The sequence below is a fragment of the Barbatula barbatula genome (genome assembly GCF_947034865.1).
Source record: "Barbatula barbatula genome assembly, chromosome: 12".
NCBI classification, from domain to species: domain Eukaryota; kingdom Metazoa; phylum Chordata; class Actinopteri; order Cypriniformes; family Nemacheilidae; genus Barbatula; species Barbatula barbatula.
The window spans coordinates 5,234,621-5,252,704 of record NC_136775.1 but is presented as its reverse complement, the minus strand read 5'-3'; the positions used below and the strand labels follow the sequence as shown (position 1 = coordinate 5,252,704).

General features: G+C 39.2%; 2 protein-coding genes across 2 annotated transcripts; both read left to right on the top strand.

Moving 5' to 3' along the window:
• The first annotated feature begins 275 nt into the window (after positions 1-275).
• On the top strand, positions 276-14,635 carry rspo3 (R-spondin 3). Its single transcript, XM_079468711.1, has 6 exons — positions 276-509; positions 7,991-8,185; positions 8,348-8,491; positions 8,742-8,888; positions 8,966-9,145; positions 13,738-14,635. The coding sequence occupies exons 1-6, from the start codon at positions 416-418 to the stop codon at positions 13,938-13,940; spliced, it is 963 nt and encodes a 320-aa protein (XP_079324837.1). The 5' UTR covers positions 276-415; the 3' UTR covers positions 13,941-14,635.
• Positions 14,636-14,995: 360 nt separating this feature from the next.
• Positions 14,996-17,457, top strand: mettl6 (methyltransferase 6, methylcytidine). Its single transcript, XM_079470581.1, has 5 exons — positions 14,996-15,643; positions 15,731-15,865; positions 15,949-16,119; positions 16,214-16,355; positions 16,441-17,457. Exons 1-5 carry the CDS (start codon positions 15,377-15,379, stop codon positions 16,581-16,583), a joined length of 858 nt encoding a protein of 285 aa, XP_079326707.1. The 5' UTR covers positions 14,996-15,376; the 3' UTR covers positions 16,584-17,457.
• The last annotated feature ends 627 nt before the right edge of the window (positions 17,458-18,084 follow it).

The window sequence follows — 18,084 nt, the reverse complement described above, 5'->3', positions numbered from 1 at the left end:
ATAAAGTCACCTTCACACCTGGACGTGCCGTGGTGGACCGCAGAGAGGAATACAGTTATTCAAGAAGAGAATCCAACTTCATCACCATGCCAATTTAATCCGATTCCTCCTCCCCTTAAATTTTGCATGCAGTGCTCTCGATGGAGAACTAATACTTGCATTGTTTCCATGGATTGAGTACCTTTCGGATACATCTCAGTGGCACGTATGTGGATTGTTTCCAGGATGTTGCTGCCGAAACGGCCCAGGTGCTATTGGGCCATTGTCAATTCTATTTCTCTTGCCTCTGAGCACAGCTGGGGCTTCTGCCCGGTTTAGGAATAACATTGAGTATCGCACAGATCACAGTGCAACAAGTCACAGGTTGGTCGAAGAAATTGATATTGACAAGACAAGCATCATTCCCCTGATTACTATGCAATTACAACTGATCTCCATTGTTTTGATCTTGCATTGTATGGATTACACAAACTGTCAGCATCACGCCTCCAGGCACCGGCTACACAAACGTAAGTTTGCGCACTGCTGATCTGATGCTTTACGCACACCTGCACCGTGACTTATGTTGTCATTTTACATGTGGATTCTTGTGTACATCAACTTAGTATGTGCAACTTGTTAAATCATGCTGTCTTATTATTTAATTCAGAAAATTGCGTATGACATTGGAGCGCGTATATTCAACTTTAAGTGACTATGTGATAACTGATGAAATTGTATTTATCTTATCCTTTTTGCGGTCATACGCATTGCAAAATAAGCTAACATTTAACGATAAGGGTAAATGGTGAACCACGTTGAATCTTACTGACTTACTATAATTTATAAACCGTTGAATAAACAAAAAAACTTTCATTTTAATAACAGTTAGACTAACACAAAGTAGTATTTTTTCAATAGGGTGTGCTGACTGTCTTAAATATTTTGTATAGCGTGCAGCTTTAGTGATACCATAACTTCTCTTTGCAAATATGCACCGTTATACGTTTGGTTGCTCGATCTTTTCCACTGTTCAGCATTGACGTCTTGTTTGGATCGCTCTCTAGCGGCCATACATTACGCAAAAAAAACCCATCTAATGCTCTCCAGTGTCTGTTCCCTATTAGTCGTTATGATACAGCGCGGTCGTTTGATAAGCGCAATACGTGTGCAACATTCTTGCGCTTTGGCATATCTTGGATAGAAGCTGTTTTAGGATTTTCTACAGTTTATTCAAATGATAAAAAACATACTGGTCGGATATAAATCGGTTTTCGATTTGGGTATTTCGTTTGAAAAGAAATCACATTCTTGGGAATTGTTTTAGTAGTCGTCATAGAGTTTGTAGACTTAGAAATAAGTTGTGCGTGATGGTCTACAGCACTATTGAACTGTTTGTCATTTGTATTTTAGTAAGTGCATATCCTCTCTACAAATAGAACCAGAAAGGCGCGATTAGAGTGAATGTAACATGTGGTCTAAATTAGTCGATGACAAAACCAATTAGATGTAAGAGAACAGTGTTTGGTGTCAGGGAGCCACAAAAATGCCATCATGAGTCTGTGGCACTGGCAGGGTTATTTCCACTTTCTTTCTTCATACTGCAGTGATACTGAGGAATTCAAAATATGAAAGCATATCCATATTTTCACTTGAAAACTAAGATGCCAAAATTGAGGTTTGTGGTCTGGGCATTGTCTTGCATATGTGGCTTATTCGTTATTAGAAGAAGGAATTGGTTCTTTGTTTCACCGTATTTAAAAGTTGACATGATAGATAGATAGATTGAAGATATTCTAAAACTCTCAATGTTATTGCAAAATCTCAGGCTGGCTGTGACTGATATGCAAATTCAGATTTGAAAGTAAATCTGCTGGTGGTCGAAGAGTGCGTTAAGGCGGCCAGACATAAACAAAATAATGATGATAACTCATCAGTTCATTCATATGCAACAGCCATGATCCAAGACTAATTAAAAGACTATGAAACCGCTGTGATGGACAAAAATCTGGGTGAATGACCATAACAAATTTATCAGTTCACAGCAAGTGACCAAACGGTCGCCTGACCTTAGACGTTTCCTGTCTTCTGTGTGTATGTGTGTGTAGGCAACACGATTTTGATGGAACAGACGCTTTAAATGTCAATGAAATTAAAAATAATTGTTATATGTGTGTGAACAGATGCTTAACTTTTTGTGTGCACTTTTTGTGTGCTGGATCACAGGGAGGGTTAAAGAGAAGGTCATCATTTACGATTTAGCTTTAAAAAAGTCTTACAAATACTGTCAATGCCAATGGCAACGGGTCGCCTTTCCACTATTAGAACTCATGCACAAAGTCATGGTTGTGTTTAAAAAATTATCTTTGCTTGTGTGTGGCCTCCCCATGTTGTAAATATCCCAGGAAATGAATTGTGTCGGCCCGTCTGATCAACCTAGACCGCAAGACTTTGGGCAAAGAGCAAACTGAGTTGTTTAATTTCTATGTCTGACATTTTGTTATTAAATTAGGTTTTAACAGCACCTATTTGCCGATGGATTCTGGGAATACTTGATTTTACGGTCATTGAGTTTAAAGTCATTGAGCTATTTCAAACATTCTGATTTCAGGAGTGCTTTCGCGGTAGTTGTGCAAGCTGACCCAGGGGCTGTGGCAGCGTAAGGGCAGGCAGAATCCCTCTGTGTAAAGGGTTCTGTGAATCAGAGGGCTTTGGCAGGAACATATGTGGGCAAATGGACAGCAGTTGTAAAGATTGCTTAGATATGTCAAACAGAATATCCTTGATCTATGGCAATCTGGCGGCCAAGACTGAACTCTGGGAAACAAGGGAGGGAGTTGGAAAAAAACAACAATGATGCCCTAGCCCTGTTCAGATGTGTGGAATGCAAGACCGGGGAAGGAACAGGTTGAAAACAGCTTTATGCTTCAGTAGCACCACAGGGATAAACTTACTGTTTGTTTATTTGTTTTTATCTAAGCACATAAGCGCAAGGAGATCACTGGAGAGCACAGAGAGTTTGTTGAGGATAACATTATAAATAGTTTTTGTCTGACATCCCAGAAGCTTTACTAACTCACTGCTGCCTTATTTTGTAAATTTGCTGATGTCTGTAAAAATAACTTCATATGAAGCATCCTTTTAAGCCCTATCATTTCTAATTACATGTCAGCGAAAATAGGAGCTTTTTTCACCTCTCAGAAGTTGAGCTAGACTAATTCAAATTTTGCCCTGTCATTCCCTTATCCAGATGCGTGAGACCAGGTCTGACCCTTTTAAAATCCAAAGCCATTTTGGATCAGAAAATAACCTGGATGAGACACCTGGAATCAATTGACTTTAATCAGATATTCTCCAAGTAACAGACATTTTCTTTTCCAGTGTATTATGTGAGGATACCAGACTGTGCTTTACTATATTTTATAAAGCACATAGGTACTTTCAGTTATAAAAGAATGGGAACATTTCTTATAATGTTCCACTGTTTGCATGACCACTTCGCAAGATGTAAACACTGGTCCAGAAGCACCTCCGGTTTCATTTGTATTTGTTCTTTTTTTAAATCTTACATACATTGGTAAATCTTAGATAGCCGTTTAACATTTTGATTTGGTTGTAAATGTTCTCTTGGTTGTATTTTGTTCAAACGTTTGTCAGTGTTACAAACGGAAACATGCATTAGATCACCGTTGCTTATGTTTTCCGAAGTGGTCTGTAGTTCTGCTTTGTGGCATTTTAGACAGACTGTCAATCTGTGGGTTGCCTGGCAACGAGTAACTTTAGCTTCATTTGAGGCTGTTCTTGTTTCTATAATAAAACAAAGAAAGGTGATTTAGAAAAAATGCCAGTGTGGATTTTAAGAAGTCCTTCTTATATAATACAAAATATTATTATTATGGTAAAAAAAATCACCATTTGTGATGGACTGAAATATCCCGGTTCAGTACTTACAATGGTTTTGGGTTCACAACAAAATCAAATTCTTTAGTTTTAAAACATGGTGGCTGTCACAATTTTTATTATTAACCTTTTGATTTTGAGCATGTTTTGAATCCTAAAAAACAGATAGATGTCATATACATGAATTATTTATTTGTGCTAATAGGTCTTAAATGTTATATTTTAAGGTGAACATTTTCAATTTAAAGTAGTTCAGCTTCAAATTGAAAATGTTCTCATCATTTACTCACCCTCTTGTCATTTCAGCTCTGTATGACTTTCTTTCTTCTGCAGAACACAAAAGAAGATTTTATTTTAATTTGCTAACATAAGAGCACAGCCTCACATTCACTTATATTGTAACCAATGCAAGTGCATGGGGGGCTGTTAACATTTCTTCAAAATATCTTATTTTTTGTTCTGCGTAAGAAAGAAAGTCATTCAAGTTTGAAATGACAAGAAGGTGAACTATTCGTCTTCATTTTGAAGGTGAACTACCCTCCTTGAATGTTTTAAAAAGTGTTCAATTTTAGGTTTTAAAATCTGGACATTGGCTGTTAAATGAAACAGTAACAAAGTGGCTATTACACCTTTCGTATTGCAACAATGGAATCCAGCATTCATAGCAAGATGCATCTGTTTCACATACTTGTGTAGAGTTTCTGGCCTAGGTAATCTGTACTAGTTTTTGTTTTTTAATGTGAAACTCTGATGGAAGTCACAACACAAGAAGGATGCAAGTAAAAGGCAGAGAAAAAAGACACACAGCACATTTAATGTAGGTTACAAGTGTAATTATTTGTGTCATTGTGTGTACAGTATACCGAAGCTCTGTATTCGTTCAGTTCAGTAAGAATACATAACCACTTGCATCTATAAAAGAATATGCAAACATGTCATCAAATAAAGTAAGCAATGCAAGGCATTGTGGGACTTAAAGACACCCTAGGTGTGTGAGTAATAAGGAGGTAAATGTTATAAAGACAGAAAATAAAAAATCATCACCACGTTTCTTCAACAGTATGTATGAGCCCACATGTTGATATTCAGTACAACAACACCTTTGCCTTCAGGCAGATTTGTGATTAGATCACTGAACGTGTGTTTCTCTCTCTGTAAAGGTAACTTCAATCACATCTGACATCTTAAAATCTTAAACCAAAACAATGAGGCCGAAGTGTTGAAAAATTATTCATAGTCCCTGGAGGACAAAACTGAAGAAAAACATATTCTCCGTTCTATAGACGCCTTTACTGTTAGTAAACATTGTGACACGTTTTGTGGGCGAGCTCAGGTGACCGCATTACTAATGCTAGGTAGCATGTTTTGTTTGCTTGCTTTTTGACAATGAGAAAAAATCGGATTCAATTTGAAAACGTAAGGTAACTTCAACGCAAGGAACCTGGCCGATCTGTACTCGCTCACTCAATGGATCCAGGGACGAATTGACAGGATTAACTGAAGTTAAGTGGCCTGACATCTACACCTACCAGACAGAGAAACCAAGCGTGTAAAGTAAAGATAGATCGAGCGCGTATACGTATATATGCCTGCATAACAGTGGCAAACGTTAGCAAATGCTAACACAAACCTGACACATAACACGAGCTGTTCCCTCTCCTTTTATACTAACGGCTGGAATACACTATACAAGACTTTTTAATGTGAATCTTTTTAATCTGAACAGTTTTTTTAAACAAGACATTATACACTTGCAGAATTTTTGAAAGTTTCAGATAGAAACACACTAACTAATAGGCGTAATCTGCGAGTGGACGAGTTTCAGATTGGAATAGACAAAATGTAAGAAAGGCAAATGTAAATAGTCTAGTTCTGCTGTCGTAAAACATGCCTAACCTACTTCATGTCGTCGAGGGTTCGGGACTGCTGCTCGCTGAACTTTTTCCCTATCACATATCAGTTTGTAAAGGCATTTATTTTTAATAAAATGATGAAAATATTGGAAAATGGCGGTTCAAGTCATACATGTAACAAACATTTTGCGCTTTAATACACTTTGGTGCTATATTTTCGTCTTTATTGTTCTAGACATGTGGTTATCATCTATAGCAAGATTAATTACATTTTGATACTTGATAGAAAACTACAATAAATGGAAAATGTCACATCTTTGTAGTTCCATGAGTTGAAAAAAACAAAATTTTGGAAGTTCCTTGTATATTTGTAGCCTATGTAGCAAAGTCCGTAGTAGCCTACTAAGTGAAAATAAGATTTTTTTTAAAGATTTTACTTTTCCATTTGTTTCCCTGTCCTTGAATGTTGGTCCTTATTAGCAGGGGGGGCCCAAACGTCTCTATCCTTGACCCACCGACAGGTGTCAAACACCAATCTTTTTACATACAAATACACATTCGTTTCAGTAGTTTATATTTTTTAACGAATTAATACGTTTATTTACGTGTGGCAACACCCATCCTTATATATAATTATACGATTTTGTCCCCACCACTTTAAAAACAAAGTTAAACCACTGCAACAGAGTCCAGACTGAAATTCTGGGCACAATCTGAGCAAAAGTCTTGTAGTGTATTTTAGCCTTAACGCACTTGTGACAACTAAAAATATATATATGACAAACAGTTTCATGTATGTTTAGTTTCTGGAAGTGAATGTATGTTTAGTGTTATGGAGTGAAACGTAAGCATTTTTGATGATCTTTCTGTTTAGTCCGCTCATTTATTGTGTTTAACTACAGCGTTTTGTTAAAATGTGTTAAAATATCAAATTTGAGACTGTCGATTGTGGAACTAAACAACACAACAATATGATGTTTTAAACTCCTTGGGGCGGTTTCCCGGACAGGGATTAGCCCAGGCTATCCTTTTGTGGTGCGCCACTTGTATTCTCCGCGTGCGGTCTCCGGATGAGACACGCTGACGATCGGTACGAGGTCCATATGATCACAAAGGCTACTGTGCTGCCGTTTGCGTGCAAACCCCGGTATGCGACGTGTCTCTGGTGATTAGTTTCTTTGCCGGGAGAATCCACAGATGACTGTGTTTCCTGTCGTGTTTATTATTACACTACATTATGGTCACTGTTGTAGCTCTAATTGATGGCTCTGTTCTTATTTCTGTGAACCTGGAAGCATTTAGCCTTACCCACCATTCCCGTTTGCTCTTAAAAAAGTTGAGAATGTGCATGCCAAGTTTGTTTTGAAGGTGTTTTTACTATTTTGGCAAAAACGATGCTTTCTGTCCTATTCCCATGTCTCCTAAAATATTCTTCAGCCTAAACTCCAAATTCGTATGGTTTGGAAAACTTTTTCTATACAGTATGTTTTCTGGAAAAATATGAAGCTTAGGATAAGAAAATGCTAAAAAGTTAGATTTGAACTCGCATTGCAAATGTGAGAATTACTGCTAACATGACTTTTAATCGTTTTAAACAGGGATCTAGATTGGTTGATTCTGATCTATGATGTCAGTGTTGGCATTTACATTTTTGTTATTAGTTTGTGCTAAACGGTTGATATATCTGATATATTCGTACTTTACAAATCTGATATATTCGTACTTTAATATCAACTCAATTTCTCTATTTTCATATATAATTTTTAATAGCTAATTTCTTGCAGCAATGTAAAGGTTTAAACGTTCAAATTTTTATATAAACTTCAATATTATTAACTTTTAATGTTTTTACCCATTTTATGACTAATGGTTTAAGTTTAAGCAAGCTTGAATATTAATAATAGTATTGTGGGTTTTTTATATATTCTAGAAATATTATCAATTCATATTGTATTAATATTGCTTTATTGTTTGTTTTGTGTTGCTTTACACTTTCGCCAGTGTCCTGATCACAGATCAGCCGATTATATAGAATCTATTACATATATAACAAAGTCTGTCGCTGTTTACGAATGATTTGCTAAGCATTACTGGAAATAAACAAAAGACCTGGACCAACTCCAATGTCTTCCAACAGAAGCAATGTGTTGACATTTTCCAGTATCACTTATATTCATATCCATTATTACACTTGAACTAATGATTCTCTTACCACACCGGATTTTTATTCTAATATCAAAATGACGTTTGTGCCACAGAGGGTTCAGGGGTGAGCTCCCAGGGGTGCCAGGGAGGCTGTCAAACCTGCTCGGTTTACAATGGCTGTCTGACGTGCAAACCCAAGCTTTTTATTCACCTGGAGAGGGACGGCATGAGGCAGATCGGAGTGTGCCTGGCCTCCTGCCCCAACGGTTTCTACGGCACCCGTTCCCCCGACAGAAACGACTGCACAAGTAAGACACATGCTTTATCTCAGCATCTGCTGGACATATTTACACTACAAAGCACTTTAAGTCTTAGTTACTGCAATAAAGATACAGACGTAGACGTGAGTACTGCAGAATTCTTGTCTGGGCTCATGCCATGCGGTAACAAGTGTGCATCCTGTTTTTCAGAGTGCGGGTCAGAATGCGACTCGTGCTTCAACAGGAACTTCTGCCTGCGCTGCAGATCCGGCTCCTACTTGCACAAGGGAAAGTGCATGGAGAGCTGTCCCGATGGGCTGGTGCCCAGTGATACCAAGAAAGAATGCGTACCTGGTGAGTGACACCATTTCTTGTTCACACCAATGCGCAACAATCACATTTGGTTTTCGGTTCCGATCTTTAAGACTGACCCTGATAGATTTATTAGTGTAGTCAGTAATTGGTGCATCTGCATCTGTTGCTATAGTAACGATACAGGATGCATGATGTGCAGAGATTGCTATTCACTATGTAGTTAATGCCACAGAGTTCGGTATTATTAACAATATTTTGCACTTAATATGATGTTGCGCTGGTTTTATAGCATGTCCAGCGGACTGTGACTCCTGCCAGAACAGTGACACATGCACGCAATGTGTCACGGGACACTACCTCCTGCATGGACAATGCCCTCACACCTGCCCAGAGGAGTTCGAGCCCAATGACCAAACTATGGAGTGCATCCCCACAGGTTAGTCATCATCATAAATTAGCCATATAGGTCTGTATTGTATGTATAGCGCTTATTGACTCATGCTGTTGTTCTAGTGCACTGTGAAGTTGGCGACTGGAGCGAGTGGGGCCCCTGTTCACGCTCAGGAAAAACCTGCGGCTTCAAATGGGGCGAAGAGACACGGACCCGGAAGGTCTTACAAAACTCCACTCCTAAAGGAACCCCGTGCCCCCTGGTGTCTGAAAAGAGGGAATGCTTTGTCAAAAGACGAAGATGTAAGTGTTTTAAGTCATAGTTAAATGGTGGTTAATGCTTTATGGTTAGACCGTGTCACTGTGTCACCTTAGATGTGTACAGCATACCTCAGGCTACACCATCTTGTCATTTCCAACCTGTATGACTTTCTTTCAAAAGAAGATATTTTGAAGAAAGTTGTTAAACGAACAGCGTCATCACCCATTCACTTCTATTGTATGGACCAATGCCAGTTAACAACATTCTTCAAAAAAGCTTTTGTGTTTAAGATTCAAGATTTGAAGTCCTGTTTTCTGATTTAAAACAAAATTAAGAGTTTATGTTTAAGACAATAAGAAAATATTTGTCAATGAGGTAAGAAAAATAAACTAGATTTATGGATTATGATAGTCAAAATACGTCATCAATGATCAAAAATGATATTACCCAACACCAGCAATGTTATGGGTAACCTGGTATTACATGGGTAAAAACATACTGGTAGGCCAATATCCTGTTTCTCACCATTGTATTATCATAAAATGGCTTGTTTTGCATCGTCTCGAATAGTAAATGTAGGAGCCAGAAATATTTTCCAACCAATGCAAAACAAATACATGGAGCAAATTCAAGCATCGACTTGAGTTGTTAGCTTTACCATATTTGGACAGTTATGTTTAGAATGTTTATTTGTGTAACGGTATTTGTGGTACATTACTGGTTTATGACAGACAGCAGGCCAACTCGACGCCCCATCGTTCTTCACCTCATAAACAGTCAGGACCTCAGAAAAGAGAGGAAGAACAGAGAGGAAAATAAAGAGAGCTGGAGAACAATAGTACAGCTAACAGGCACAAAAGACAAAACAACCGCAAAAACACGTCACATGTAATTTCAGTGCTGAAAAGATCCGTGTAAAGAATTATGAATTTGAATGCTGGTTTGTTTTGGTTAGGGTTGGTCAATCGAAATGTTTGAATGCTCATTTGCATATGCAAACGTTTATGAAGGCCATTGACCATGAGCCTATCACCCTTGTCCATGGAGGATAATGTGCTATAATGTGTTCTGTAAAGTTGCACATTAAACATAGGCCAGGAGTCCGTGCGGTGTCGATCTGCCAGGGGGCCGCGGCTGGGGTGACTTTTACACACTGCAGACACTGGTTATCGACCTCACCCCTCTCTTGTGATTACACCGACTGCAACATCGGCTGGCCTAATTATCTGGCGGAGCTTTGTCCTGACCATGTTTACGCTCCACATACACAAATCGGGTCAGTGGTCTGCTCCCCCCGCCAGGTCAATGTAATCCCCAGCCGCCAATGACACATCCTTGCCCCCCTCCACATGATACACACATGCAACTGCTTTACTTGTTGTTGCTCCAACCAGATACCTCTCCGATCTTCTCCCCTTACTTGTCATTTGTTTTTCTTTCATGCTACTCCACCTGACCTTTTTCTAATATGGCTTGTTCAGATGCAACACGACCGCTGCTGCTTTTCTCTTGGGCTTTTCTTCTGCTTGTAGTCTGAACATGTACAAGCTATTTTTATGTACCCATTTACTTCCATTCAATATGGACACAAAACCAATGGAAGTCAATGGGTACCGCCATTGTTTGGTAACCAATATTCTGTAAGAAAGTCATAGAGGTTTGAAATGAAAAGAGGATGAGTAAATGATGACAGACGTTTTATTTTTGGATGAACAGTTTCTGTAAGAGCCAAAAGGATTATTGGTGTTAATTCTACCCATATCAATAATTCAACACCTGTTTTTCAAGATCTTGCTCTCTGTGTTACTTCACTCGTATTTTGAGTGTGATTTATTGCCCAAATAAGAGAAAAAACAAAATAAATCAAATTAAAAATGAGTTTGAATGAATCCATGTTAGTGAATGCAAGTCCAAATGCATTTGAGTGGTGTTTGCTATAAAAATGTATCTTTTATGTAAGAGAAGAATATGGAGACCCACCAGCATTGTTTGGTGTTTGTGTGCTTGGCCCATTCACCCACTAAACTTTCAGACTCTGTATGTGTCCCTGCTCACTTCTGCCCTGCACACCAGCACCAACCCTCCCAAAGGGAGAGCAACCATACTGGGTCTTCAAAGCACGGGCATTCCTCCTGTGGGATGAGCCGGAGCCCTTAATCCCCGCCTGGCTCCTGCCAAAAGCCCCCGGACGACAGCACGCCTGCAGGGGAGGATGTGAACCTCACCCCCGGGGTTCATTTATAAAATCGTGCCCGACATCATATCCCATTTCAAACATCTCCACCTCTGCGCCCACAAAACCAGTAAGCCAAGATGATTTGGGCTGTCAGAGTTGATTTTGGATTCGCATTTTATGACTGTAACGCCCCCCTCTTTTCCATCTGGCTCGACACACTTTTCACCCTCTCATCCAAGATCTCCTCCTTTTCTTCCCTCTCAATCACTCTTTTAAGAATAACGTATAATCATAGCCAGATGACTAATTTTTCATATGTTGAAACATCTAGATAGACGCAAGGATGAAATTCCAAATGCGTAAATTCCGTTCCAGGCTTGCAACATATCTTGAAGGAGTATTAAACTGCAGTTCACTCATTTGCCCGGTTTATTGATGACACAAAGTGATAAATAGAACCATTTGCACATGGCATGTTTCAGGGGTAGATTATGCACCTGCAAATGTGTTCCTGTGTCCAAATGCTTTACACGTTTTCCTGCTAAATAAACTCAGATGTTCATTTTTCCAAGACCAAATAATCCAAGCTGTGCAATCTACACAAACTGTAATGCTTTAAAGTCATCGCTTGACAGTTTATTGAAAAAGTTGACAGCCTTCCAGCTCTAAAAGGTTGACAGTAAACATATCCATAATAATCACAACAGCACTCTGGTCATGTTACGCCTTGGTGTTTAGGAATGGCAGAGGATTATGACTAATCCATTGATCTCCAAATCGCTACGACAAAGACAACAGTGTGTGCAGAGGGAACTTCCTGTGTTTAAAGAGACGGGATAGCGAGAGGGGAGGTGACGACAGCGAGTGCAAGGGAAATGTGTGTGTTTTGATCGGTCAGACACCCTTCGTGAGTCAGCCCGTTCAGAATGCACAGTATAATGCGGGCCCCTGAACTTGTTTCAGTCACAGACCATCGTCTCACGGACGAGGTTACGGCTGGTGGAAGACTAAACATGCGCTCCTGCAGCGGCCCGCTATATTGCTCCGGCCAGACCCCAGGAATGTGTGGGTTCCAGCAGGCAGAGAGTCGTGCTCCCCGGCACCAGAGCGAGAGCGGCTGATTAATAGAGTCAGCGTCTGGGGGGGTCAGATGCGGGGGAGAGGTAGCTGTGCACCTCAGCATTTTTCTCAATGCTCGCTCGCTCAAAGATAAGCCTCTGACAATGATGCAGATTGGCCCGCTGCGAGCGTTGTGCAAGGGGAGATAATATTGACCACATTTTTATTTTAAGGTTTTCTATTTTTGATGAGTCCCAGCAGTAAAGAAAATGTGCAATGCCTTGAAAGAACAAGACAAGTTTATCTTGCGTTTATGTATTTTGGTGTCAAACTTTCAGCTGGGCAGCTTCACCTTGGTTGTTTTGCCAGACAGTTTTATTCCAAAGAGACATAAAGTACAGTAATCACAGGAAGTTTTCCTGGAAGAAACTCGTGGACGTGTTGCTCAAGAGCACAATGGTAATAAAGTTCTCTGATTCTGCAATTTATGGGTCACCCCCACACAGGATTAACTTTTGCGTTTCCAGTGAATAGTTGAAAATATTGGTATAATTTGCTCACCCTGGTGTTATTTGAGAAGATACATGGTATTTTTTCAAGGTTAAAGAATCTTGTCGCAGTTCTTTTTCGTACAATAACCGCTCATAGTTTTTCCAACATAGCCTACGCACCATTCTTAAGGGGAAAAAAAGATGATTTACCCACATTCATGTCATGAAAGAAAATTAAGATTGAAAATTGTTGTGCAAGACTGTCATCTTGTGGCAGACTATAAAACAAACATCACAGATCACCAGATGTTTCCACATTTCATAGATTGTAGATGGTCCTAGTTATTCATTTAACCTGAATTTAACCATCCAACACTAAACAATCAATGAAAAGTACTTATAATGTAGTGATGATATCTGGATGAACGTCTCTGAAGAACCATGGGCAATTGGTTTAATGAGTAATGCCATCTGGAGCTGGAGAGAGATGAAGGATGATGGGAAAATCACTAAAGCCTTATTAACAGAATCATAGAATGATTGAACAAACCTGCATGGAAAATGTATCAGCCCAGATGTTTCCTACATTTTGACTTAATAATGTGTTAGATTTTTGGTTAAATGTAAAGACTGTCATTTTTGTTTCATGTTAACATAGTTTCCCTTATCCCACCCACAGTATGCAGGTAAAACTGTAAGAAAGCTTTTGCAGGTTTATTATCCCCCAAAAGTGTAAAAAGTGTGGTTTTCTGGCAAAATCTAAACATCTGTTTTCATGATAACGTTGGCTCAACCAGTGATGTTAGAGTTTGGGGCTGTAAAATCTGTTTACTGGCTAATGGCAGACAGGTGACTCACAGCAAGGTCTCAGTGCAAAAGCTAACGCTGTCAAAATGTTTCTTTGCAGGTAAGCCAGGAAAAGGACAGCGGAGGGGAGAGAAGAAAAAAAACTTTAACGTACAGGATAAAGAGAATCCAGAGGTTCGTCGCGAGAGGAAGAGAGAGCGAGAGAGGGAGAAAGAGTCGAGCGACCGAGAGGACTCAGAAAACAGAAACAAAACAGAGCAACGTCGCCGGAGGGACCAGAGCAGAGACACTGGAACAGTATAGATAGATACTGCTCCTCAATTCTCCCCTGCCTTTCTTTCCCTTTTTGGTCCATGTCACCCCTTACCCTCTTAACCTCTCACGGAGGGGTTTTGCTGCTACCTGTATAATTTAAACGTATACTGTTTATGCACAAGAGAGAGGGGGCGCTTGTCATCCACACCATTGCAGATAGCGAGGACAACCTTTAAACTTCTCTCCTAAGAGGGCACGCCTCACTCCCTCAGACCTGGTCTGGTGCTGGACCGAGGATGAACTGTATATTGTGGGGTGAGGCATTCAAATAAATTCAGTCCAGTGATTGGTGGAATGGGTTTTTAAATGGGGTCCAGGTACAGCGCTGTGTCATGGTTTGAATGTAGGTTTTTGAGACATTAAGTAGAGTTGTTGTATAAACATCTTTTTTGGCTAAATAAATTAAAAATGAGTACGCTTACTGCCATTGTGGACATTGACTGCCGTCGAAAGGCCATGACTGCATGTTGATTGGTGTAAAAATGGACCAGGCTGAATGATGAACTGGCTTTCTTAATACTGGATGAGCAACAAGACTCTCGCTGCAACATTTAATTAAAGTTTTTTCTCAGAGCAAAGTGTTGATTTGCCTGTCTATATAAACAGGATCTGTGCTTTTCCTGAAGCCATGTGACCAGAAATCAAAAGCACCTGTATGTCAAATAAACAATACCGTGTTTGTATTTTGTGTAGTGTCTTGTTTTACTTACAAGGGTGAATGTTTATTGTTGACAGACCAATAGATCTGTATATGTTATGTGAAACATGACACTATTCTATGATGATACAAAGTTGCAATATTACTTTTGGAAAACATAAGGACAGTAACATATACATAGACTGTAATATAACATTATCTTCTAATTTATCCAATTTAAAAGGTAAATTCCCATTTCTTGAGCAATCCGCTTAAAATACTGTCAGACTTATGGAGTTGGTGCAGATGCCAGCCATTCATTACAATTGACTCAAAGTATTTAATGTTTAATATGATATATGCTTCATGCTTGAGATTCTTTAGTAGATGTTCAACAAAATCAACAATCGTAATGCGGTTTATCCTCCAGTCCCGTAGTTGGCGCTAATGGCAATTGCGTTCGCTTTAACATCACCACAAAGAAGACAGATCCGAGCCCGAATGGAAGCGTCAGTGTGATGTTTTCATACCACCTGGGTGTTTTATATCATATAAATAATGCGTCCACAGTATTTTTACTCTTCATTTTTTATGACGAGGGCTAATAAACGTGTAGTTTAGATACATTTAGGTGCCGTACAACGTGCTCAGGTTTTGTGAGCCATTTAGATTAATAGAACGTGTTATACAGTAACTTGCTGTGACTTTTATATAAACATATATTCGGATAACGTGTTCACCAAAGGTTTTAATTCGTTGTCTTATTTTAATCGAAACGAGAACAAACATGTCAGTGACAGGTGAGTCGGACAATGATAAATCCAGCGGCTGTTTTTCCAATACATCCACTAATCTAAACGAAAGGACGCTGACACCAGAAGAGATGGAGAAACTCAAGAACGACAGAGCAGTAGTGTCAGACTTCAAGCAGAAGAAACTCGAAACGGATGCTCAGAAAAATTGGGACTTGTTTTATAAAAGGAATTCAACTAACTTTTTCAAAGACAGGCACTGGACTACCAGAGAGTTTGATGAGTTAAAAAACTGCAGACAGGTAACGTTAAGAAAACACGTTAGTATGTACTGTAATAAAGCGTCAGTCATTAATTTGCATCAATCTGATCGTTTTTTATTCTTTCAGTCTGAGGGGCAGAAATTGGTGTTGTTGGAAGCTGGTTGTGGTGTTGGAAATTGCATTTTTCCACTTTTGGAAGAGGATCTTAACATCTTCGTATATGCCTGTGACTTCTCTTCACGGGCTGTTGAGTTTGTGAAGGTAAATGCTTACAAACCTTTGTTTAATCTCACAACAAAACTCACTTTTGTGTATTAAAATGTTAATTTTTACTGTTGTTGCAGCGGAATTCCTTGTATTGCCCAGAGCGATGCCTTGCTTTTCAATGTGACCTGACTAAAGATGATCTGCAGACCACCATACAATCAGAGACGGTGGATGTGGCTACTTTAATATTTGTCTTGTCTGCAATTCACCCTGACAAGATGCAGCAAGCCATAGAAAATATTTTTAGGGTAATGCTTGATTGTAATTTCTGTATGCTGCTTTCCCATTATCTATGTTATGAGCTATGATTTGTTAATATTCAATTTATATCTGAACTCGCAGGTATTAAAACCAGGAGGTGTTGTCCTCTTCCGGGACTATGGACTGTATGATCATGCAATGCTGAGGTTTAAGTCAGGCAACAAGCTGGGGGAGAATTTCTATGTGAGGCAGGATGGGACTCGTTCCTTTTTCTTCTCTAGAGGTCAGTGAAGCCGTCGTTTTAACCACTGGCTGTTTTAGTGCTTTGAATTAATGCTTTAAATACATTCATTTGGTCTGTTTTTTAGAGCACCTGGGCAGTTTGTTCCAGCAGGCAGGATTTGAGGCTGCTGTGAATGAGTATGTGCTGAGGGAAACTGTGAATAAAAAAGAGGGACTGTGTGTTCCTCGAGTGTTCCTGCAGTGTAAATTTTGCAAACCTGCGCCATAAAAGGCCTTTACATGTACTATGTACCTAATAAAAGATGAGTTTTTCTAGTCGAAACATAGCTTCCCTGGTGGTCTAGTGGTTAGGATTCGGCGCTCTCACCGCCGCGGCCCGGGTTCGATTCCCGGTCAGGGAACTTGCATTTTTTTCTGCTAACTTTACTAAGATATTGAAATGTCAGAAATCGTATTACAAGGTAGCACCGTGAGAGAACTATTCACCAAATAACGATAAATTGTAGACATGCACACTATATAATTTAACAGTTAAAGGCTGAGTGCTTATGGTGGATGAAAGCATATAATCCAGCTTTAAAGCCGGTGTTTAAATTAGCGGTTTCCGCTATTGCAGTGACGTTCTTTACTTTGTACTGTAACATGAGGCTTGTTTGAGATGAACAAAATCTGCGCAAAACCGATCACCGGTGATCACCGCGAGCTGCATGCCGGTTAGAAAAGTGTCCGAGTTACGTCCGCCTTTGCTCTGATGTCATGCTGACGTGTGCCAAAAAACTCTCGCGACGGCGAGCGCAGTTGCTCTCCTCCGACTGCGCTTTTCAAAAGCATGATGGGAAACGATTGACTGATGACATAGCTTCAAGCTCATTAGCTGAGAATGTCAACTGATAAATTTTCTCTTCTCTAAATTTTCTCTTAGATTACGCATCTTATAATTTATATTTACATGCAAACTAAAAAAAAACACGACTAGTGAAGTTAAGAATTAGGACATGCGTTTATTTTAAATTTCTCTTCATTAGAATTCTTCCTTGTTGTAATTTTCACTTTATTCTATTGTATGTTTGTGTGAATTAATAAATCAATCCATTAAAGATATACATGCACGCATACATATCTAAATGGACTGTTTAGTCATTATGCCTCATCTTAGTGTGGTTTCATCCGAGAAGTGTCTGGGTCTTAAAACAAGGGAAGAAATTCTGAAGAATGTTTGCTACAATACAGCTTTGACTTGCATGGTATGGAAAAATACTATGGACGTGAAATGGTGGCAGAAACCTGCTTGTTATTAAATATCACAAACATTTGTTATCTCACAAAAGCAACTTGCTATCCATTTACCATTTGTTTATACAATCCTTGAAAATGTCTTACATGTTTTTGTGTAAGCTGTTTATTTGGACATTATTTGACAGTACATTCAGTGATTATTATTGTAACCATCTTCATGTAAAAACAGTGGTATTTCGATTAAATCCACATCGTCTGCGATAAAAACCCTCTATTGTTCACGTTTGCAAGCGACCAAACAGCGAGATTCACGAAGTGTCCGACTTCAAAGGTCTTTCACGGTCTGCAGCCGCCTTCTCTCGAATACGTTTCAGGTGAGGCAAGGCGCATCTCAACAAGCCTATGTTCTCACTGGTACGGTGGCCGGAAAGTGCAAAAAAACAAATCGCAAAACTAAAGTCAAATCTAAAAGCAAAATAAAAAACCCAAAATCAAAATGACAAATCTGAAAACACATCAAATCTAAAAACAAA

What these genes read in the sequence shown, in the direction of transcription:
- rspo3 (XM_079468711.1), top strand. Translation starts at nt 416, where the DNA reads ATGCAATTACAACTGATCTCCATTGTTTTGATCTTGCATTGTATGGAT. An exon ending in CAGGCACCGGCTACACAAAC is followed by an intron (nt 510 to 7,990) that starts GTAAGTTTGCGC and finishes TTTGTGCCACAG; the next exon opens with AGGGTTCAGGGGTGAGCTCC. An exon ending in CTTTGTCAAAAGACGAAGAT is followed by an intron (nt 9,146 to 13,737) that starts GTAAGTGTTTTA and finishes GTTTCTTTGCAG; the next exon opens with GTAAGCCAGGAAAAGGACAG.
- mettl6 (XM_079470581.1), top strand. Translation starts at nt 15,377, where the DNA reads ATGTCAGTGACAGGTGAGTCGGACAATGATAAATCCAGCGGCTGTTTT. An exon ending in AGTTAAAAAACTGCAGACAG is followed by an intron (nt 15,644 to 15,730) that starts GTAACGTTAAGA and finishes TTATTCTTTCAG; the next exon opens with TCTGAGGGGCAGAAATTGGT. An exon ending in CCATAGAAAATATTTTTAGG is followed by an intron (nt 16,120 to 16,213) that starts GTAATGCTTGAT and finishes CTGAACTCGCAG; the next exon opens with GTATTAAAACCAGGAGGTGT.